At 36.4% G+C, this 24,818-nt stretch overlaps 1 protein-coding gene across 1 annotated transcript in view; it reads right to left on the bottom strand.

Annotated features, from left to right (window-relative positions):
• Window positions 1-24,818, bottom strand: part of SYNE1 (spectrin repeat containing nuclear envelope protein 1) — a 288,590-nt gene that overhangs the window by 224,909 nt on the left and 38,863 nt on the right. Inside the window, exons 3-5 of the mRNA XM_066546958.1 lie at window positions 14,173-14,234; window positions 4,634-4,729; window positions 2,708-2,791 (exon numbers count right to left, since the gene is read on the bottom strand). Coding sequence (XP_066403055.1) covers window positions 2,708-2,791; window positions 4,634-4,729; window positions 14,173-14,234 — 242 coding nt within the window. The remainder of the gene's footprint in view (window positions 1-2,707; window positions 2,792-4,633; window positions 4,730-14,172; window positions 14,235-24,818) is intronic.

Genomic DNA, 24,818 nt, shown 5'->3' with positions numbered 1-24,818 from the left:
AAAGGAAAGGGGTGGAAAAAGCATAAAAAAAGAAAAGGGAAGAAAGAATACTAGGGTTCTCCTGCAAAGAGCGTTTTATGGTAAAGGATATCACAACCACTGATTAAGGCCCCTTTGTGAAACAAGCGTAACAATAGCTCTTTTAAAAATAGAGTGGGAAAAAAAATCAGTTGTCCAAGGTCAAATTAAGTTTTTCAACAGAAATGGGAACAGATTTCATGACTATTAACTCTCAACTGCTAATCTACAGTCTGAATAAAATATCACCCTAAAATAAATTAATAAGATAGATGGAAATAAAGAGGGAAATGTATGATAAAGGAAAAAACATGTAGATAATGCTCTAGGAAATGAGATAAAAGAAGTAATATTGGAAAGTTAGCATGTTAGAACTATATTAGTACGTATTTCCTCAGCAAAACTAAGAGTCAGACATCAATCATGATAAAAATATGAATGACTGCCAAAGTGCCCATCTACTACAAACCTGTCCAAGGACAAAGGTTGTAGATAAACCTTGGTGAGCAGTCTAAGGAAAAGATGGAGAATGACTTCAAGCGACCCCATTTGTCTCTCCAAAACAGAGAAAAAACTGCATTTCTCTGAATAAGCAGTTGGAAATCCAGTAGATAATGTCAAGCGCAAACAAAATGTTGTCCAGACCTCTAATTTTTTTTCCAAATTAAATCCGCACAGGCTGCTTTGGAAGAGGCAGAGCAGAAGTCCCCATAGTTCACATTTTTAATCCTCTCCACCAAGAAGTCGACAAAACTCTAGGAAAATTGGGATTACTAGTTCCTTCACCAGTCAATAAGGAAAATTTTCTATTCCCTATCTTAAAAAAATATACCTCATTGTCTCAGCTGGACCAATTCCAAGAAAATCTTTTCTTTTTCTAGAAAGTGAGGTAATTTTAGTATCTATTACAAATCAAAAGACTTACAGGGACTCAGCTAAAGCTTCTGATTAGGCTACTGTTCAGAGAAGCACAGTCTATCTGGTCTAGTTATTGAGTTACCTTTATTTTTTACACCATTAAGTTGGATCCAGAACTAAAAATAAACTTTTCAGAACCACAAGAAAGTATTCTGGACAAAATTGGTTATCTGCTAATTGTGAGCTGGAGTTCATAGTGTAACAGGAGTATTAGCAAAAGTCTCTTTGGACAGTAAAAACAGGAAGTTGATTAAAAATGTAATAAGGTTTATTTATGGGAGAGCCCACAGAGGAAGGAGATCCTGTCTTTGTTGCCCTTTGAGTACAGCCCAGGGATGGCATTCAGCTGCTGAAGGGGCATTTGATGTCTGAGCAGTATCCTCACCTCCTCTGGGAGGAGAAGGCTGACAGGCTGGATAGAGGCATCCTTTATGTTGGATTCAGCTTATGGAACACTGCTGTTGGCCACCCTGATTTGCTGACAGCCTGCAAATTTCCAACCCCCTCTAGAAGAAAATCTGGGACATTAACACAACTACTAAGATGAGTCTGGACAAAAATCCTGAGATACCAGAGGGAAAAACACAGAGCTCTGGCAATCTCTCCTGATCCTTGGCAGGGCCAGTTTTCCAGCTGCACTGCTATAATATTTGTGGGATCCAAGAAGGGTCACCCACTATTCAGTGACATGGAAACTAAGGAAGTGTGGGTGCTCTGCTCTTTGCCCCAGCCTTGCCTTCTGCTTTGTATTAACAAACTATACTTCCTCAGGTAGGTGGATTGTGAGCTAAAGTGGACTTTTGCATCAGAAATATATTTTTCTTTGCTTTGGTTATACATTTTCAATTTAAAATCTTTCCAATTTATTTTTACAGGCATCTGCTAAGATTGTTTCCCATATAACATAACTGTAATTAGGTCTAGATGTCAGAGAGTCAAAGGTAGGGAAAGATCGCCAAAATCCAACAAATCCCAGTGAACAGCATTGTGCAGACTTAAAATTCATCAGGTGTAACATCTGCATTGACAAACACTGAAATAAAATGCAGAAATTAGGGGACAAAATACCTACAATACAATGAAAAAAATCCATATTTGAGTCATTACAGTACACAAAGACAGGAAAAAGGGTAGAAATGCATTGCTTTTGTATGATATTCATATCTATAGGAAAATTAGTTTTTAAATTTTTGCTAAAATATTTTGTTAAATTAAAAAAATATTATTTTTTCTTTCCTAAAACAGCCATAGCATTGACTGTATCAGAATAAATCCAGGAATTAGTCTGGAGTCCTGATAAACTAATAAGAGGGCATATTGCCCTAAATTTTCATATCTGTAATTTCAGGGAACAGATTTTTTGCATGTAAAAGGAAGTAAAGACGAGAAATCTATTTTTTAAATTATAAATGAGTGTCTCTCCTGAGCTAAAGTTCATTCTTTGCTGAGAACAACAACAGGGAAGTAGAGATCATGAGGAGCCAATAAGCACATTAAAAAAAAAAAATTAAAAAAAGAAAATCCTCCAAGGTGATCCATTATTCATTTAAAAAACAAAAAAGACAAGCCTCACCCTATGCATTGCCACATATGAGTGTTGGACCTTATAATTTTTACTCTACAGCAGCTTTTAGATATTGTGTAGAAACTGAAGACTGCACACATAGCTCAAATTTTGGAGAATAAAACCAGATGGATGGATACAAATAATATCCTTATGGAGACAAAGGGAAAAAAAAGTAAAACCAGGGCTAAGTGCTACCATACCTACCCGTCTACCTTCCAGAAACTTTAGAGCTGTGCCAATGTTGGCAACCCAGTGAATTCGCTTCAGCTGACGCCCCTGCTCACAAGGCTTAAAGAGAAAGAACAGATTATACTTCAATCAGATTTATGCCTGTTTGCTTCAAAAACTGAACTTTCAGATTTATTGTCAAGGCCTATGTAAAAACGCTCCTTGGAACAGTGAAATTGCTGAATTGTACCTTTGCATATATATCAGAGGGAGGACTGACAGATACAGGGGATGTAAGTGTGATAATTCCATTATAAAACAGTTACATATGTCTTAATCTCAGGATGCAAACTGTTGACTTCAGTCCATAAACATCATTACATCAGAGAATTTTTTTCTAATGTAAAATAACTACTATTTTTGTGCACATGCAAACACACACATATATTATATATATGTGTGTATATATATATATATATGCATTTGAGAGAAGGCAACATTCTCTCAATGAAATATTTTTGCCTGCAATGTATAAGTCAAAGTGTTTGCTATTTTTAAAATCAGTCTTCAATGAAGTCATTTTAGCTAAGAATTTTCATCCCATGTCTCTAGTACCTTATTGGCAATTAAAACCTCAGCTAAATTCCCATTAAACAATGGATTTCACTGAACTTGAGACATGTAGGCTAAAAAAAGACAGAGTTATTAAATTCAATCAAGAACATATGCTAATATGTTCTAATATCGGACAGTAGAATTAAATTCCCCACGGAATTTTATACTGTAATGCAAATTTGCAACTATTGTAATTTAAACTCCTGTTCATGATGTAACAAAGGGCTTTAACAAAGGCCTACTATAAATTCTGAATCCCTCTTGCAGTTACTACAGGATATCATATGCTGGTATACATAACCTTTAAGTTCATCAGACATTATTCTCATTTTGGAATATCTCTTGTCTTTCCCTAACTAATATAGGCAGGATACAATCCAATGAATTTCACTGCAACAGGTGCCATCACTAAAATTTTTTTCCTATTTTACTACTTCTGGTTTGCCACAAGAGGGAGGCTTTCTGTCTCAGACTAACAGAAACTGAAAGGGATATATTTCAACGGAGCAGAAACACTGCAAAGTACAGCTTTATCCCATTTCACAGTAAAATCACTTTTGCAGTTAAAATCACTTTTGCAGTTCGATTTACTGCCTAATTTTGGGGTTCACCTGCAATCAAAACAGAGGCGAAATATGAAAAGGAGAGCAAACTGCCTGTACGTGAAGGAGCCTGAAGCCAGCTGAACAACAGACCGCACTGCTTCTTCAGATGCTGCCACCTGATCTGCGAGCTGGTTTGGGGAAAGTCAGAGCCCTTGGCCTAAAATCCTTTCATTTTTCTCCTCTGTGCACAAAACTAGCTTGCCTCCCAAAAGACAGCCTATTTGCTGTGTGCACACCATCCTCTCTTTACATAACTTGGCTGTGAAAAAGCCATTTGGCATCATTTAGGACTCTTTACAGTAGCAGAGCAACTGTCAAAGCAAATGGATATAAGCTCCCATGAAATCTGAGGAGCTTGTTAGAGGTTTTTTTGAGACAAAGCCATAAATTTAACAGGAAGAGTCTCATTTTTGTTCAAGATGCATAGAAGTAACTTGCAGTTAAAACCTTGATTGTGTCATAGCGGCAAAACCCAGATGAAATGCAAAGACTAATACAAATAAGAAATTTTTATGAGCCAAATGGCAAAATTAATAAAAGAATGTGTACAATCAAGCATGCCTGCAATAATCTGTAGTAATTCTTTGTAATCAGATAACTTACTCAGTGAAAAACTTATTTTCCTATGAAGGAGTAAGTTTTTTTACAGTAGAGAAATATAGAAACTTAGACAATTGTATCCCACAGAAGTTATGCAACTATCTTGTAAAAAGAAGTTGTTCCTGTAGAAGGAAGAACTTACCAGCTTCTGCCCTGAAAGAACCTCCAGAAGGGCAATTAGCATTACCCCATCTTTGATATCCTCAAACAGGTCATTCACCAGCATGGGAGGATTGCGCTGAAAAGGGAGAAGGTTTCAGATATCATAAAGGCTCACCAGTATTGCATCCTAATTCCAGTCCTCTTGAACAGAAACCCAAAGAGAGTGGCTGGTCCCCTTCTTTGTATTTTATAATTTTTAATGTCAACATATCCTTTAACCACTGCTTTGCCACCACATTGTTTACTTAACATTTCCACCACAGGACTGTAAAATTTTGTGGATTTCTGCAACTGAAGACAGAAAGGAAAACCCTCCTGCCCACTGCAACAAGCAGAGAAAAAAATCAACAGCTGCCTCTGGTTCTACAAAATACACACAATTTACAGATCTACTATTATAGTTACATTTCAATCCATCAGATTATTTTCCCTTGTGTTAAGTATTTCACAGAAATTTCACTCTCTCAGTCCAAGCAATAGGAGGAGCTGTATGAAGGGAAAATCCCTAGAGTAGCATAGCAGGTTGAGTGATGCTGCCACTTCTCACAGCTGACAGTTGTTACAGTGAGTTGCTGTGTTTTCTCTCCTCTCCTCCAGCCTTGCAGGCTTTGGGTGCTGTCAGCACTGTCTCAGCTCCTACTTAAGACAAATTGCTTACCAAATGCGTTTACTACACAAGAACAACAATGACAACACTCAAAAATATGTAAACATGATATTTTAGAAATTTTAAACAACAAGGTCACATAATAAAACTCTGTATTCTTAAATGCATAGCAGTTTATGGAATTATGACTCTCAGCTGGTCAGTAGTTTAATGATCACAAAATGTCTCCCAGAAACAAAAAGTTTAAACTTGGTCTAGCTGACAAATAGGCACCCTCCAACATCCATCAGCTTGTGAGAATTCATAAACCTTATGATGATGATAATAATACAAATAATGATAATAATAGTAATACCTGTTCATTCACGAAAATTACAATGACACAAAATTCTCGAAACTACTTTAGGTTTAATAATTTACTTTTGGGGTACTTGTTAAAAGAAATGCTTGCACAACAAATTGTCTATTTTTCTACCTATTTCTATCTATATTTTTGTGTAGAAATAGAGATTCGAAAAGATGAATCTAATAAATGAAACATTGCTTTTGAAAAGGCAAAACTGCAGTAACAAATTAGGAGAAAGAAAAAAGATTCCAGCTCCCCAAATTAAAAAAAAAAAAAGAAGTTCTCAGCTTGGATAAAATATTATTTCAATAAAACATAACTTTGGCATAAAGTGAAAAAAAAAAGAACTCTGCTGGAAGTAGACTTCATCTCAGATTTGACATGCTCTAATACTCACACTAATAGAAGAGCCTATATTTTCATGTATATAAAATAAAGTAGCACTACAACTCATTATGAGGGTGTATTAAGTCATAGTTCTTTTTGATTTCCTAGCAAAGTAATAGATAATGTTGCTCCTGGGATCATGCTCTTCCTTAATATAACACCAAAGAAATCAATGAACCAAGTGGGTCACTGAATATTAATTTGTCCCAGTCTTGCATCACAGGCAGTTGATACAAATGCAATTAATTTTCTTCACCTTCTATGTTATCATTTCCTGTTTGAAGCTTGGAGCAGCTTTGGTTTTATCAGTATTACCACATGACAAAACACTGAAGAATTATGTGCTAAACTAATTCATCCATAAAGACAAGAGGATTACAGCAGCTGCCATCCTAATCCAACAGGAGGTGAAGACCTGAAAAAACCACCTATCCAAATGCCCCAGTAGGGAGGTTTGTCTATTGAAATTAACTCTACAGCAATGAAGAGAGATGGGTTTCTTAGAGAGGGCAATTTAAGATAAATTTAGATTGAAGGGGAAGTGAGATTTACCCCATGATTCTGGTGCCCATAATGTGCTTGATAGACAACCTTTTTGAGCATAACACAGCTCTCTTCTCACCTGCGTGCTTTGGTATCCCTACTCACAAATAGAGGTAGAGGTCAGAGTTTGTCTCATCCCTACATGAAGCCAAAAGTCATCTGGAATTCATCTGCAAAGCAAGTCTGGGAAGCACTTCAGTTTTCTCTAGTGTATAGCTTCACTCTGTAGTTAAAACCTCTGATTATCCAAGCCAAACTCTTGCTCTGAACCACCACAGTGGTAGTATTCAGTGGTATTGACAGAAGATACAAAAACTAGATTTACACCCCAACTGAGGCTTGGTACTATGGTAAGGCAGTGAGAGCATCCCACGCAAATTAACATCTACAGTACTTTCTACTTGAATCAAACATTGGTTTGGGGAAAAACAGCTGTAGAGACAGTACTGAATAAGATGAAAAGCTGAAAAGAAACCATCAAGCACCAAAGTTGGTAAGAACTCCTGCTCTGAAGTGTGAGAATCACAATTGTCCTTCAAGTCAGCAAGCTGAAACACACTTTTTGTTGCTGGAACCCTGGCATATTTGCAAACACTGCCAGGGTTCAGCAGCACACCCCATGGACGTTACACCAATAAAACTGGAACAGAAGGCAGATACAATACCTGTGTCACAAGATGCCCTGTATAAGACCCCTCTAAAATGGAAATTTAGGGGGTTTTTTATTATTTATGTACACTGCCAGAAATGTTCTCAGTAATACGCTATATAGTATAATGCTTTACACTATCCTGAAACTGTTAACACCTAATTACAAGGAGGTTACACTCTCATCATGTTTCACAAATCACCTTTCTTTTTTTAACTACTCTACTTTGGGCACATAAGCATGTAATTTAGATGATGATGATTATTATTATTTCGGTCACCGAGTTATATTTCTAGTGGCATATATAGAAAAATAGAGTCCTCTTTTACACAAGCATAGATATCAACCTTATTCCCCGTGTTGAGACACACACTAGCTGATACTGAAATGTTCACATGTACTTATTTATTATATATGGATCATTGCACAGCATGGCTTAAGCTACTCAAATGTTTTCTAGCAGATCCTCCACTGATACTAACACATCTTCTGTTGGAATGGGTTAATACCTACTCCAAGGCTGCATATATGATGTTGAATGAAGTGAAAGATGAGCACTGATTACTTAACCTCCAGAGAAGAAAGGTTTGGGATTTTTTTAAGCTATATTCACTTAGAATATATTGAAAACTTTTTTATTGATTCAGACTTAGCAACTTTTCACTTAGTTCCTTAATGCACTGCCAAAATACTAACTGTAAATCAGTAAAAGCAAGGAAAGAAAACTGACTTAAATTCTTGCAATTCTAAAATGTTGAATGTACTTCAGATTTTGGATTTTTGCTCTTAAGGATATAGCCCTAGCAATCAGCTGCAATGATCCTAATACACTCTATTTTGAATGTTGAAAAGCCTCTGCAAAGAATTCTCCTATAATAGTAAAGAAAAGCCTTCAATTATAAATTTTTGAACAAAATGTATTGGCAAAAAGTCAGAATATACTTCAATGAATAATGAGACATTAAATCTGACCAACATGTAAGGTGGTCCACACTATGATTTCAGGTGCCTCAGTACTCGATTAAGCTTTTTTGCAAGTTTCTTCAAGAAAGAAATGCAAAGAATCAAATGCAAAGAAAGAAAGAATCTGCAAATGCAGATTAATGATCTGCTACATATTGCATTGCATGAATTCTACTAAAGACTCCTTTATTGCTGTTTATCCCATCACAGTAGTGCAGTTAATAGTGAAAATGATATTTAGGAACAGTCATGTCCCAAGGAAGGAATCACACTCAGAACAAGTAAATTCATGTGATCTGTAGGAGGAATATAACTTAAATAAGAATGAATCTTCAAGGCTAATAAACTAAATTTTTGTCATATTAAGTATTTATTTAAATAACTGTATTAGAACTGATCATAAAGTGGGAACCGTGGAAGAAATGCTTTGCATAAACTTGTCGCTCTTAAAACTTGTCTAATTTGCTGTAGTCTCCAGAAAATATTATGAATAACCTAAAGAACTGAATACTGGTGCATATAAAAAAAAATTGACTGATAAGCCTCAAAAAAAGATTTTTAGTAGACCTGAAATCTCTAGAAATTCCTCTGTGTATGCAGTAAAATAAGTTTTGTAAAATCCAAACTTCAGATATGGAACAAACATATATTTGCGAAGCTTTACTCTTTTATTGCAAGACTTTTTCCTGCATTTAATTTCTCATTTGCATATTTTCTACAGGAATCTTTTCCTCACACCCTGCACTTAACTTCTCTAATGAAAAAATCATACTATACAAATAACAGCATCTGCATCATAATGAATGCAAATGCAGACATTGAATACTATTTTTGTTACATTAATTTTCAAATAATCTTTCAAAGGCTGCTGGAGAAGTGCATGAAAATCTATCCACATGCACAAACAGGAACAACTCTATGTAACTGCTGAATTTGTCTCTCCAGGGAAATATATGTGAGAACAGCAAGGACAATGTGAAATTTCCATTACTCTGTAATAGCTGGACCCCTTCTCTGGCACAATTTACTTCCTAAATCCATAAGAATGTTTTCATAGTCCTTGCTGTTAGTGACTCTTCTAATTACTGAAGCTGAGCCACTCAGTCCTAAGTTTTGCATGATTAATATCATTGCACAAATTAATTTAGCATTCATGGTTTAACATTAAAGGTTATATGCAATACTAGCTGAAAACATATAGTAACTGTTGAAGCAGGAAACTACCAGTCAGATTTTCCTCATTACACAGTCAAAGTGGACAGTAGTTTATTTTTTTTCTCTATGTCAGTGACAAGGATAGTGGGAGCCTCTGTTTTCCCACTTGAAAAAGACCAAAAGGTCCAGACTCAGTTAAATGATGAAAACTGATGAGGTTCATGAAAGACCAAGTTACATTTAGATTTTAAGAACCAGCTAATATCATGAACAGCACTGTGTGTGAGAGCTCCCAGTCTTGATATACCTGTTTCCTTTTCTTCCTTTCTTTGCTATGAAAGATATAATTTTGCAGTTTCAAAAGCTTTAACATGAGGCTTAATGTCCAGGTTTAATTCAGCATTATATAAATACTGCATACATAAAATTAAAAATTTTAATCCAGTTTTAGTTTTATTTTTAATTGATATCCATCCTCTGCTTTTGTTTTTTATATGTGTGCATCCTCTTAAGAGAAACAAAATTAACAGCAATTTCTTTCAGTAGGTATTTGTTGTTCACTCTATCAGTGAGTTTACTTTGGTGAGTACAAGTACTAAAATTATCTCTACACCTGGGAACAAAAATGTTGTTTGATTGGGTTAAACCAATTTGCAGCCTGTGTCTCAAACTTTGAAACTAATATTCTCCCAAACTTTCATGAAAGGTGAGAAAGGCAATAAAAAGCACCTGCCTGAGCTGTTAAAGAAAGTGATATATTTTTCATCCTCTTTACTCCTCTAATCCCCTACCTCAAAAATTGGCCTAGGTAATGAAACGAAAAAATATTTAAGTAATTGCTGTTCTGAATGCAAGTAATGTCTCCTTTTTGAAATATTTGGTGTAAATTTGTTCTGTATTTTAAATTTAGATTTTGAAAAGATGCTTCAAAAGATAATTAGAAGCATACTCAAATTACATCTATACTTTGAAGCTGAGATTGAGATGAGGAAAGACAGTTCTACATCCATAGAAAAATATTAATAAATTATATTGAATCAGAAAATGTCTTGTTCTGTTACACATGCATATCGCATTTATCATTAGTAGAACTGCACAGATGCACAAAAATTCAAAAGGATGGCCAGAAATTAGACCACATTAATTTCAAAGATTATGACTCAATTTCTACAAGTGGCTGGCAGAGAAAACATCATTTCCAATTGATGAGTCTCACCAGATTACTGCTCAGAATCACAGAACAGATACAGCTGGGCTGAGGGTGACAGCAGAGGGACAGATGCAGCCTTGTGCTAACAGCTTGCCCAAAATGAAGCTGCATCACACTACCTGCTAGTCAGCCCACTTGCAGGCCTTTCCTCTCTGTTCATCCCCTCTGGGTGAGGGCACAGCTTGCACCAAGGCTGTTTTACCTCCATCTTTTGAGTTGTCCCATAATTAGCTGATGCCAAGGTCCTTTACTTGTCCTCTGCTTGTGAAAGAACACTGAAATGCAAAACAATCTTAAAAATGTAGCATTCTGTCATAAGAGTGAAAGAGAATAAAAAATTCACACCTTTCTCCTATTCCCTTTCATAAAATTCAGTGAATAGAATCATAAAACCATTTAGGCTGGAAAATTGCTTTAAAATCAAGTCTAATCATTAACCTAACACTGACATGTCCGCCACTAAGCCATGGTCCTAAGTGTCACATCTGCACCTCTTTTAAACGCCTCCAGGGATGATGACTCAATCACTTTCATAGGTAGCCAATTCCAGTGCCTGACAACTCTTTTTAGTGGAGAAATTTCAGCAACAGTCTCATTTAATTTATCTGTTTTGCTCATTAGTATTTATTTGTACCCATATTTTCAAACCCTTTCCTAACATTAAGTAGCTAAAAATAAGTGGTTAAATGTAACTGACAGCCTTAGTTACTGAATTAGTTTTTGTTTCAATTAGAGCATGACTTTTTAAATGAAAAATATACACTAAGAGCTTTCAAATTAGCAGGGAAGAAACTTTTGCTCTTAGCAAACCCTGATAAATAATCACATACTGCTTCATGTTCCCAAGCTATGAATTGGTCTTGGTTCTACCTAAAATAATCAAATCACTTCTGTATTTCCATTTCTTTCAAATCATTTTTCCTCACAATGTAAGAAACTAGTCCTTCGTAGATCCACCTTTGCTCTACTCAATCAACACAGTGTAAGGATGACTACTCTACCTGAATAGTTTCCTTTCCTACCTCTAAACCATCTTTCAAATCACTACAGTAAAACCTCATCAATCTTTGCATAGAAATCATTAATTTCTCCTATTTTTGAGATTTCATGCAGTACTTATTTTCAAAACCCCTCAAACTCATTTATGATGAAACATTTCTTTAGATAGACATGGTGCTAAGAGTAACAGATACCTTAATTATAGTCTTCAGTTTTCTCTTATTTCCTCCTATTCCTTTTTCAATTTATAATTTTATGAGATTATCAAAAATGTCAATGAAAGGAAAGAAGTACAGAGTTTTCCAAGAGTAGCCAAGAGACAGAGAGACAATTTGACATGAGTTTAGTGAATGCATATACTGAGTCAAATGTGGCGCAGTGTTTCTGGATCAGTTGTGAGACACAAAGACAAAATTCAAATCATCTTCCCCCTCTCTACCCTTTTTCTCCTGGCTCAGCATCTATTGCTGTTTCTCTGCTCTAAGTTTAGGCCAGCACTTCACAGTGTTCCTCACTAGGTACCAGACTAGTAGATGCTCCACTTTACATTGGGTCAAAGATGAGAGCAGAATGCAGACAGTGCTGCCTAAAAGTGGGTCTCCTTCCAGGATTTTTCCATATCACATTTCAAAGGCTTCCAGACAATGGAGATCTTACATATCTCCAATTTTTTTTCAAACAATCGAAACCATAACAACCCTTTACATAACTCAAATAGCCTTAATATTGAAATTTTGAGTTAAAAGTCAGAACATGAGTGCAAGGGGAGTCCTGGACACTTCAGAGACCCACCTGGATTTCCTACAGTTGTAATTAACTCAGAAAACATATCTCCACTTACATATTTCCAAAAACATAACTAACAAAGTTTTAAAAGCTTATGCTTTAAACACTGAAGAATTTGAATGGCATGGGTCACTTTAACTGAGTCTAATTTCTATAAACAGTGCTTCCCTTCGGCAGCATAACCATGAGAATGGGAAGCAGAGCCAGAAGATCTGACTTTGGCAGTGAGGCAGATGTGCTGAAAGCCGTCCATAAAAGTATCACAGACACAGCTTTCCTGGTGAAGTGTGAATGAAGACAAATCAGTTACTACAAGTAACTGGAAGGTACCTCAGGTAGCTAAAAGTCAGGGCTGTGGCGTATAACTGCCTGGTTTGGACATGTTTGATCAGTCTTTATGGTATCAGGCCCATTAAGGAACTACACACCTAGATCGTGCAAGTCAAAAGGTTCATCTGAGCTCTCATGGCCCAAATGGACTAGAACAGCAGGAAGCATTCAGTAATCCCCATCCATGGCAAGATCTCTTAGTGGCTGCCACCACTACTTTGTCCCTTGCCAAGGATTAGTCTGTAGACTAGGGAATTATCATGACATGCACACACACGCTCATAATATCTAACAATAGATACCCTACCTAATAGTTCTACTTTTCCATAATTATCAGATTATTATTAATGACACAACACAATTAAGTAATAGATGAACATGAAATAAGAGCTATTTTTCTCCTCTGACATTTGTTCACAGTGCCCTTAGTTGATGCTTTAGTAAACACTGAATGCCTTTTAATTTCAGTTGAAGTAAACAGAGTGCTTAAGTTCTCTCCTACATAGGGGACTCTTTCAAATTATTTTAAAGACAATATGGGGACAGACCTCATTTCCAGTGAGAATCCATTGCCAAGAAGTCCTGAAGGTAACTTTGTTCTTGCAGTTAAATTTTACAATACCAGTGTACTTAATTTCACAGTAAGTTCTTCCATTATGTTCCGCAGCAATGTAAATAAATATTGCTGCTCTACCATATTGTCTTATCAGATCAAATCACATAATACAGCATTATATGGGCTCCTTGCTTTGCTCAGCTCATTTTTGAGGGCATTTTTACCTTACACAAAAGTTAAAACAGTGCTGTTACAGCTATTCTTTACTCAATTTTTAGTGATCATTAATCTTCAGGCTTAAAAATGCACACTTCAAAAAGCCACTCTTGGAGTTTAAATTTTTAATTTATTGGACTAATTGATAACTTTGTTTAGAGCTGTGTTGTGTGAAAAGTCCAGGAATGCGAAACTGAATCTCACTGCTTGTTTTCAGATAAGGTTGGTACCAATTGTAGCTTAATACTTTTAAACTGTGTGTAAATCACTGTCTTTACTCTTCTAAAGGCAAGACCAGGAGTTTTAAGTTGTGTTAAGAAGAAGGAACAATAGTCTGATGACAAATTTCACAATGCATCAGATAATTAATTCAGCACTGGATTCATGAAGCACTACTTATGTCTGTCACCAGATCAAACTACATAAGACTTAAGTTTTATTCTAATATATTGTGTGCAATAAGTCTAGTATTTCCATTTCATAGAAAGCAGTTTCAGATGTTTCCTCTGGCTGAAATACCAGGTACTGTGCTACCTTCCAGTTCTGGCCAAAGAAGCTAGGTGGTTGCATCTGGACACCCCTTGCAGTTGTACAGCTGACCACTACCATATTGAGATTAATCTCCAATAGTGTGCAGATGAGGACGATCCTTTTTTAACTTCACAAAATACTGCTCAGAGAAATCTGGCATATTCTATACTCCTGGGCTGTATAAGCATAGATTAAAAGGTTTGATTTTTTAAAAAAAATAAGTTTCAAAGCCATGTGTTACCTTTGCCAAATGAGTATTGATCCATTTTGTGAAAGTCCGCTTCTGCACAGACTCTTGCTCATCTGAGAATAAAAGGAAATCAGTTTGATTAGACATCACTGGATACTTTCAGATTCACATGGTGGAAGAGTAAAATTTCCTACTGACAATAAATGTATTCTTCACTTGCCAGAAATAACTCTTTATTTTATTGAGACAGTAAATTTTGCCTCTAAATACTCATAGGGAATACTTATTACAATAATGCTCTGATATCTGACTATTTGAAGAGTTTCACAGCAAAGTTCAGGTCTTAACAAGCTAATGACCAGAAAGACACAATTTAAAATCTAAATGTCATGATAAATTTGAGTTCTAAATCCATACTATACTTACCCAAGGTCTGAGCACCTAGAACTTCTCTATACTTTTTTAAGTAGAACCCACATCTCTCAGAGCCAAGCAGCTTTTGTGCAGAAAGTTAGCTAGGGACTTAGAAAAAAAATACTTCTTAGCATATGTTTTTGAAAATGTTTAGAATGTTGAATTAAAGATTTGAAATTGCATTATCAAACTTAGTTTTCCCCTGGGAGATCCTGCCAGGAAGGAGCCATTAGCTAGTTCAGGCAGTTTCTACATCACTACTTACTAGGTCCCTTAGTCCTGTCTTGAAGCACTTGTCTGGTTTATAGTGCATTTCCCTGACTGTCAGATCATCCCTGTGGGACAGCTGCCAGCTGCACAGCTAAAAATAGCTCCCAAATCAGCTCCTCCAGCTCCTTCTCCAGCTGCAGCAGCAAGGGTCACAGCAGTGGAGGGAAGAGCATCACAGCATTATAACCAATACACAAAGTCCTGCCCCTTTCTTGTAGGCAATCAGTTTTGACACATGGAATAATTTCACAGCAGAGGTATTCAAGTATTTACTACAGAGTTTTTTCTTTCAAAAATAGGAGGAAACATCTATTTCATGGAAAAACAAATCATGTTATTACCATCATCAGTTCTGAATGAACATCTTCATTTCCCAACAGAAAATTCAAATAAATACAATTGCTGTTCGATATTTACTTTTCATAAGAATATGCACATAGCCCAAAACCTACAGATGGAATACCTAATTTCAGCTCCTGCATTTTCTAGTAACTTGTGCAGCACTGAACGGCACTTTTCCTAGTCCAAATCTGTAAAATTAAAATGGAATATTCCTTAACTCCCATTAAAGTTCTGGAATAAGCTTGTTGCATTCCTAGCAATAAACTCCCTAATTTACACTCATGTAATGCTGCTTCACAATTAGGGTACATAGGGATAGAAATCACCACACAAAATTCATAGGTCAAAATGTTATCTTCAGTTGGTCAGTGGCCATATACAAGCTTCCCAAAAATGTCTGTGCATTATAATCCAGGAATATTTCCTTTATATATAAATACCATCTCACATATAAGAAATACAAGAGGAAAAAAAAGATACCTACACTCACCAGCATCTATTACTAGATTATCACATGCTAGATTATCACACTTTATGCCTAAGAAAATAATTCTGCAGTCTATACTTTCCTTTGCTATCATTGGGCAGGCAGGATTACATATTTTTTTAATTTATTACATAATCAGAATCTACTTGTTGCAGTCATGGGCAAGTAATGAAAAATATCACTAAGATACTGCATCATGCTTCATTCCACACTGACTGTTTTTTGCAGGGAGGCGTCTTGACTTTGTATGTGACAATTGTTTCTACATTCTGAAAAACACACTTGTCACTGCACAGTTCCTAACCATGAGCAAGCTTTCCTTTTGACACACAGTAAATGTCAGCTGTGCTCTGCAATTACATATATAGGTAGCCAAATTAACTTTCATGCAAATACTTGCACACTTCCATTGGGTTGTGTGTGAATAAGTGTAGGGATAGAGATCAAGCATACACAGAATTAATCCATTTCTGCCTTAATTCACGCCTCTGTAATGCAAAAATCTCCTCAGCAACCCTGATACAAAAAGGCATGCTAAAACAAATAAACCAGGTTTTCAGAAGTTAAACTTCTCATCAATGAAATGAGTAAAATGATTCCATAATTTGTAGTTCCAGTGCATCTTGGTGATTTAAAAAAAAACCTTCTGAAAAAAACTGGAAATCAGACAGCCAGCTTCCAGCTTCTAAAGAGACACATTATGAGCAGAAGACACACAGAGTTTCAGTCATACCAACAAATAGCAGAAATAGCCCTTCTAAATAACCTGCTTCAAGGGGATTTATGTGAGCAATATATTCTTTATGAGCCCAACTAGAACTACTAAATAAAGTTTCCTTGGTTCTAGCATTTATTTTGTATAGGCTTAAAAGGAACAGATTTTACCAGTGTAAAATCTATGTCTCAACATAACACAAGCAGTGCATTGATTTTTAAAATTCCATTGTAAATATGCTTTTAAAAATTTACCTGAAAGCAATTGTGTTATTTTCATTGATAAATTCTCTGCACAGGTACTGCTTATTTATACCCACAAAACCTGTGTGTCACACAGCTCCTTATGCTCTCCCCACTCACAAGGACTGTCAGCTCCATATTCGCACTACTTACCCTGCTGGCACTGAAAGAATTCAGGAAGCACATTCAATGACAGCACATTTCTGCCACCAGCACCTTTACAGTGAGCCATAGGCACTGCTGCTGCTGCTGTGGATGCTGCTGTGGCTTCTACCCCTCTCTCTTGTTCAGTGTTTCCTTAGGATACAGCCAGAAGTAATTTTTCAACAATGATCCAATTTTCTTCCCTCACTGGAAATGCAAGCCTCTTACAAAAATCCCTCCACCATCTCTTATCTGAGGATTCATAAGAAGCCAAACCTTAAAAACATCCTTATATGCTCCTGCAGAGAGGCAACAGCCAGACCAAGCCAGCTGTATTGGAAGCAGCAGTTCTGCTGGTCTCACTGCCATCATCCTTCTCCACTGTTTTTCTGTGGAAAGATTTTATTATCTCAGCACCAGCCAATCCGCTAGCAGAAACCTCTGATGTCAAGAGCTTGAATAATTCATCCAGGGACCGTGACAACCCAACCACACTGCTGATATCCTAAAGCAAAAAGATGTGTGCAAAAATTGATGCAGCTTTCTCACCACTGCTTTTTTAACAGCATAGTGCTCAGTAAGTAAAAACAGTTGAATGGCAAAGACCTTCTCCTCTAGGTTGTCACACATGTAAAGGAAAACAGCTTTTAAAAACAACCACTTGGTTCACTGCATGCTCCTGTGAGACAGAGATGTCCTTCAGCTTTGCAACTGGAAGTGGAAGAAATCTATTCAAATGCATTGCTTGCTATATGTAGGCCACTTAGCTTTGAATAATGTATTTGATCTGTTGTACAAGGGGCACAAAACATATGTAAGGATGCTGAGAATTTTTGGAGAGTGCCTAGATCAGCCTGAAACATGCTCAAAATTCTGATAATATGCAGTACTTTCGATTTCATTAAGAGCACTAGAACAGATATTTTTTCCTCTGGTAAAATGAAGGCAGATATGAAATATTCTTTGTGGAGATTCATATGTTATTCCCCTACAGGGGCCAACAGAGTAATACACACTATTGAAATGAGAATAAAAAGGCTCACTTTTATTATGCCATTATTGTAAATGTATCATTATAGAGACAAAATTCAAATTTCTGTTTCTGTAAAACACAAGGACTTTGACAATATGATTCTGCATCTGAAAGAAATGCTGCAAGAAAGATACATTTAATCAAATATCTTCTTTTAATTGGCTGGAAATATCTTCATTACAAACCCTTTCTCTACTAAAGCGTCACCAACAGGCTTCTTTTCTACAAGAATTTTTTTATTAGGCAAAAAAAGGACAAACTTAATTTGATATATTTACTTTAAAACATTTAGAACAAATTATTTGGATCAATGAACACAACCAACTATGCATCTTCAGACAGTTATGAAGATGCTGATGGAATGTTCATCATGCACACTTTTTCTAATGTCTGCCATCCTGCTGACAGGTGTGTACTGTGCAGCAGCAGATGGCACATCAAGCACCTGGTGCTTGGGGATGGGACAGTGCAGGGTGGCAAATACTGGGTTCTGCTTCAAGGCAACACAAGAAGAAGGCTCATGCACAGTCACAACAGAGTCAAGTTCACACATGTCTAAAAGCATCTTGATTGATTCTCACAGACTGAAATATGTGAAGATTTATTTTAGTGAAATTCAAGTTTTAGTGAAATTCAGTTTGTTTTAGTGAAATTCAAGTTCCCCACAGCTCCTCATTTTCAGAATCCCTTTTTTGCTTTCTTTGGTTTCAATTGTTCTGCACTAAAAACATCAAAGAGGTTTTTGTCTTCCAGGTTTGTGTCATACTGCTAAATCAACCTCTAAGTACAGAAAAGTGTCCCAGAACAGCTGCCATATTTCAATGTCACATGAAAACACAGTACACAGAAAGCAGTGGACAGCACCTCAGTGGAAAATTTTGTTTGATAAGCAGTATGGCATACATCCTCTAAAGCCTTCAATAAGTTATGTTATATAACAATTTCTATCTTCATTAAGGACAGTTTTAACTCAAAGCACCTGTAGAAAAGCTTGCAGAGTGAAAGCAGTCTTGGGAGGACACTGCTTATGAAAAGAGGCAATATTTTAAGCTATGTCATTTGATCAATGCTTCCCTTACAGGTAAATGAACCCAATTAGGGGTACTGCACAGGGGCAATGCAAACTCATTTCTTGTCCTTTAAACCACCAGTTGACCTTTTTTATGGGACAACACCAGGAAAGTTCTGGATTTTTTTTAAAAAACCCAACAAACAAATTAAATTTGGTGGTAGCTCTAAAGTATAGATTTATTCCAAGTTTCTAGGTTTAACAGTAACTCTATAGACTCTAGCATAAAAGAAAAGATGAGAGTAAAGAGGGAAAAATTGTTCTCAGCAGCCATTGCTACTCAATTGACAACAAGACTTAGCAGCATTGATAAAAAGAATAGGGATGTATGTTTATACTCATGCAATTATCACAGTTTTATATTTTAAAGTGAAAGACAGCATTTGTCAAAGCGCAGCTTTCAGATACATGCTTCTGCTGAATGTGCATTATCAGAGATGGTGAGATGGTCACAGTAACAGACTATTTATCTAAGTTTCCAAGATTTGGGATCTAGGTCTATACATCACTCCTAGCCTGCTCCACCACTGAGCACCAGTCTCCTCCCCATCAGTTTCTGCAGAAAGGAAATCCATGCACAAGGGCTAAAAAGAAACCAGTCATCCTTGGCCAAACCCCTACTAGAGAAAATGATGGGGATCAGCTCTCTGGGGTTTGCACAATGTACAGGAAACCTTAGTACAATCCTTTGAGAGCCAAAAGTTTTATGTCATTTGGAAGAGTGGAAATAGAGAGAACCCACACACACACTGGTGGAATAATTACAGGAAACTGAAGTATGGAGAAGCAGGCTCACACCTGCAGCAGCACTGCCTGCTGTGTCACATGCTGCTGCACAGCAACTGGCACACAGCTGAGGACTTTCTGCTCTTACTGTCTGAAATGTATTTATAAAATATGTATTTTAAATTTAAGACATTCTTATTGATTCCTGCACTCCTAAGAGACAGAGTGTGTCTATCTAGCCACTATTTAGAAAGATACAAAGAATGATTCCATTTATCATCCAAAGAAGGTTGCATTTTAAAAAATATCAGGTTAGAATAAAGTACAAACTGACAAACCCATGTGTCTTCTTTTGTTCTCAGCCAATTTATTGCAAGTACAATCAGCAAACAGGCTCTCTGGATGCACATGTTGTGGACTGTGCAAGCAGATGAAATTTCTGAAATCTGGGAAACCAAAAATTTAGCCAGCACCAGAGAATGTGTTCTTTAACTCAGGCTGTTGGCTGCACCTCACAGCAGCACTTAGACTTTCACAGAATATGTTCATAGTGTGGGACTTAGGAGACTTCCAGTCCTTAAATCCAAGGTAAGGCCCTGCTGTGGCCATATTCTCATGAGCATATCAGAGGCTCCTGAGCCATCCAGACTCACATTATCCCCCACTTTGCTGTGCTCTGGTTTTCACAGGAAGTAACAGAGCATGAACAGAGCACAGTGCAGTGGTTTAACCTTGATTCTTAGAAGCCAGGATGTTGTCTGGGCATAACTGCACTGCCCCTAAGCACGCTTGGATTTGATCAAAAAAGCTTCCCCTGGGTGTTTGGAGAAATGAATGAGAACAACACGAGTTCTGCAGTGGATTGGAAGATATGTCCAAAATATCTTTTTTTTTTTTACTCTATGCATCTTTCCCATTTCCAGCCCCTGCAGCATACTTGCTCCTATTTTGTGTTTTGAATGACTAAAAATAAAACAAACTGAAATTAAATTGCTGTGCACCATATTTTGCCTGGATGGGCTGCATTTTGTTCTTCCACATGTGTAGAAGCCAAATGCATTCATAAGTAATCAATGAATGTATTTGCATTTTATGTTTACTGTGTATTTGCCTGTGCTGCTGCATTATCATTTTCATCTCCACTGACTGCTGTCTTAATCTCCATGTGATGTAAACATATTACTCACATATGACTCACTTGCATAGTATCCACACTCAAAAGAATACTGTCAGAAATTAAAACACCACCATTAGAAAACCATTGTAGGCACACTTAATTCATTTTTAAAAGCAGTACCCTGAAGAAGATATTAGCTAAAACCAGGATACCCAACATTTCAGTTAATCATGCGTAATGGTTTCAGCTCAGTCTGAAAGATTCAGGATTTGCTGCTCTGCAGATGTCTGCTTATTCACCCATTTGGCACAGGAGACAGTGAAATTAATTGTTTACACACACATCTTTTTCTGCACCAATTGATAAGGTAAAAACAGCCTGATATAACTGATCAGACTCAACTTGTAATTTTTTCTTATAATTACTTATTTTCCTTAATTATATGCTTAAAGGGATGGTATGGACACTGACAAATCAGAAAACTAGAAAATCCAGTGAATTTCATTAATAAGAATAACTATCCCATGTAGCACTCCTATTTCAATCATTCATGCTAAGAAGTAGGCACACCAGTTTAAAAAGTCATTTTTCCTGAAGACTTTAGTATTTAAAGACACTGACAAGAAATCATTCTTTTGTCTATAAACTACCTACTACAGTAGCATCTGCAATGACCATATTAAACAACAAAAAAAAAAGTCCTAAATATTTGGGGGTTTTGTTACAGTCCATTGCAGTTCTGCAACTGGCACCATATTGGCATTTACAGGTTCTGCTGCCATTCTTTCTATTGACATGAAAACCTTTTGTGCAATAACCTTTGTGTGTTTTTGGCCCACTCCCTAAGAGCTTTTGACAAAGTCAAATTAAAAAAAATAACATGCCACATTGAAAAAAAGTCTATTTTTTAGCAGAAGTCTTAAAGACAAGCAGTACTCACATCAAATCATTTAAAGAAAATAATTCAAAGAATATATTTTAAAATATTGATTATAGATCTATAGGTAATCTAGATCAGTACCAGTATGTCTACAAGTACCGTTATTAGTTAGGGCTTCAAGCAGTCATTCTGCAGTCAAGAAAGGTACTTAAAAAGAAGTTACACAACAATAGCTATGAGATCAGTTTGAAGGTCTCTGAAAATGGAAAGCACGGGCTCTGATTCCACCTTTTACACACTCTATGGCACTTACATGAACTCCTAAAACAATGGTGAGTCTTGCTTTCCTGAAGCCAGCCTTGTCAGGCAGGCAAATTACTGTAAGTCACCACTGATTTGCAGTAGATTTGCTAATATTGTTTGACATTAATAGGACTGCTCATACCATGCACTACAACCTTTGAGAGAGACTTTGTGCAAAAATGTCAGAACTGAATTGGAATTTGAATGTTTAATGTTTCTCCATCATAAGACACAAATGTAAATGCAGTGCAGAAAATGCGCTGCTTGGAGCAAATTTCTACTACCAGTAGTAAAATTATCATTTTTCTACACTTAAGTGAATTCATTAGCCTAAAAACAATGAGAAAAAAACTTGATTTGGATATGGAAAAGCTCAGAATCTACTGAAATAAATCAAAACTAATGGAGATATACTGAGCACATGCTGTCCAATGGATTAAATCAGGATATAAAGGTCTTTTACAATAGTAGTATTTTTAGTATCTTGCTCATGAATTCAGAATATTCACCAATAATTATAATAAGCATTTCTATTTGTTTACAGTAACAAATCTTGTGATAATTCTAAAATTAATAAAAGAGACTAGAGCAAAACAACAGAACACCTCAAAATCAGTAAAAACAGACATGGTAGAAAGGATTAAAACAATACTAAATTTTGTGGTACCAAATAGTATATCCTGCTATGCTGTAACATGAAAAACAGCACACCACACAGAAAGGAAGCAAGCTGTCCAACAAACACCCAGCAGCATTTTGAGATGCTAACTACCCAAAAGTGAGGGATTCTCAAGGAAATCAAGTTGGGCAATGTCTTGAACAGAAATAGAGTTCCCTGAAAATGATAGTTACTTTTGAGATCCACATTCTTGCAGTCTCTGTGTTGTCTGTCCTAAATAGCACATGAACATCTTGGAAAAGTGCACGACTTTGACCACCATTTTTGATAGTCCATTCACAACCAATGAATTCTTTTAATCAAAGCTGCATAGGATCAACCATTTTGAAGTTCAGCCACTTTTATTCTCAAGTTAAGTAACCAAATAGCCCACTGAGAACATCAAGTGGCCTAAACATACAATGAGCCCTCAAAGTGATAAGAATCCTACACCTGTCTATGGTGTTTGGTTCAGCCAGCCAGAGGTAAAAGAGGCTGCTAAAACTTCAAGGCAGACTGGTGAGCTACAAAGTGCAGTTCTATTAGGATTTGTTCCAGTAAAAACTTCATTCCTACAGACAATTCTATTATGGTAACTGAGTGCTATCTAGGCCTGGAAGACTGTGCAATTGCTCAAGCATGGAAAGATAAACAAAGCTAATAAAGAAACTACCTGATAAAATGCTAAAGACAGCAAAGAACTACAAAGCAGCTTACAACTTAGGGCAAACAATGCTTTAAAAAAAATCAGTGGAATAGAAATTACTTTCTGTCAATTAATCTACAAGCTATTTGTGATACGAAGAGTCTTAATTTTAGATTGGCTGCTCCTTTGCTTTTTTCTTAATACATAAATGAATAAGCAGGACCTTCAGAGTTACACATTTGGCAAGAGCTCTGGATATCCCTGAAAAAATCTATCTTAATTTGTCCACATTACAAATTCTCACATACACTTGAATTTTAGCACTTAGACTCTCCAACAACCCACCTTTCTGGCCTTGATGAAAAACTAAGCAGACCGCACACAAACTGTTCCCACAAAGAGTGGCTGAACATGCTTCAGCTTGGGGAATACAGGGGGAAAAAAAATCAAATTCTTACTGCTCATAACTGCTTCAGCTTCAAATAATATTACAGAGAAGCTGCAAGCTCAACACCTATCCTCACTTCCCCTCTCATCCCCATGATGGCAGCTGGATGTAGCTCTCTGTTTTGGGCACAGAAGGGACAAAATCTGGATTAAAGGGAGGAATCTAAGGAGGAAAGAAGAAATATGTCAATTGTCTAGATAGCATGTACCCAGAAGGTGGGAAAAACCTCTGACTGGCACCTGGAAAAGTGAAAGAAACAGATGGAATCTGCTTGTGCTGGCCTGAGGTGAACAACACTATTGTCATTGCCAAGACAACTCAGAAGCTACATATTCCAAGTGTAACCATGCCCATACAAACTTTCATTTCTTCTCTTCCACACATGTGATAAGACCAGTCTTTAATTACATAACCAAACAGGTTTTAAATACATGCTCCCTATCAATTTTTGTGCATGAAGGGAAAATTGTCAATGAATAAATTGTGGGGTTTAATTTTTTTAGTTGTTTAAAATAATGTCGGTCTCCCTGTCAGACTTAATCACTGAGCACGTGACTTTGCAACTCTTGCACTATTTCTGTAAGTATTTCTTCTCTTTGTTATGAAAATACTATAAAAAATAATGAGGGGGAGGGGGGGCATAATTAAGTTCACAAAAAAAAACCTTTAAAAAATACTTGAAGTCCAATGTTTTGAAGAGAAAAATGTAAAAACACCCCATGTCTACAAATTGCTTGAAGACAATTCAATATCTGAAACCAAGTCTTAGGAATGATGGTCTTCATCATACATAAAAATCAGAGTCTTTTCTCCAAATATCATTCCATCCCAAAGTCCTGGGATATAGCTCACAATCAACAACCATGCATGTTCACTTACAAGTTTCAGCCATTCATATATACCACACCAGTCTGCTCAATGGAGTTGCATTGATCTGAAGAGAATTACTCTGTGACAAATGATTCTCTGACAAAAAAAATGTGACATTATTCAACATTAAATGTACATGTCTAGGTATTGATTAGTATTTTTAAAGGTGATTTGACATTCTTCGATGAAGCACCACAAGAAGCAAGTAAGAAGAGAACAAAATTGTCCCAGTTATGTTTGCCTTCAACAGTCCTTTCCATAGTAGCAAATCACAGACACCCTCTGCAAGTAACAGAATTTTTTGTAGTGATTATATTAGTTCAAAGGACTAAA

Source organism: Molothrus aeneus, chromosome 3 (assembly GCF_037042795.1).
Source record: "Molothrus aeneus isolate 106 chromosome 3, BPBGC_Maene_1.0, whole genome shotgun sequence".
Taxonomy (NCBI): Eukaryota; Metazoa; Chordata; class Aves; order Passeriformes; family Icteridae; genus Molothrus; species Molothrus aeneus.
This window is presented reverse-complemented; position numbering and strand designations above follow the sequence as displayed.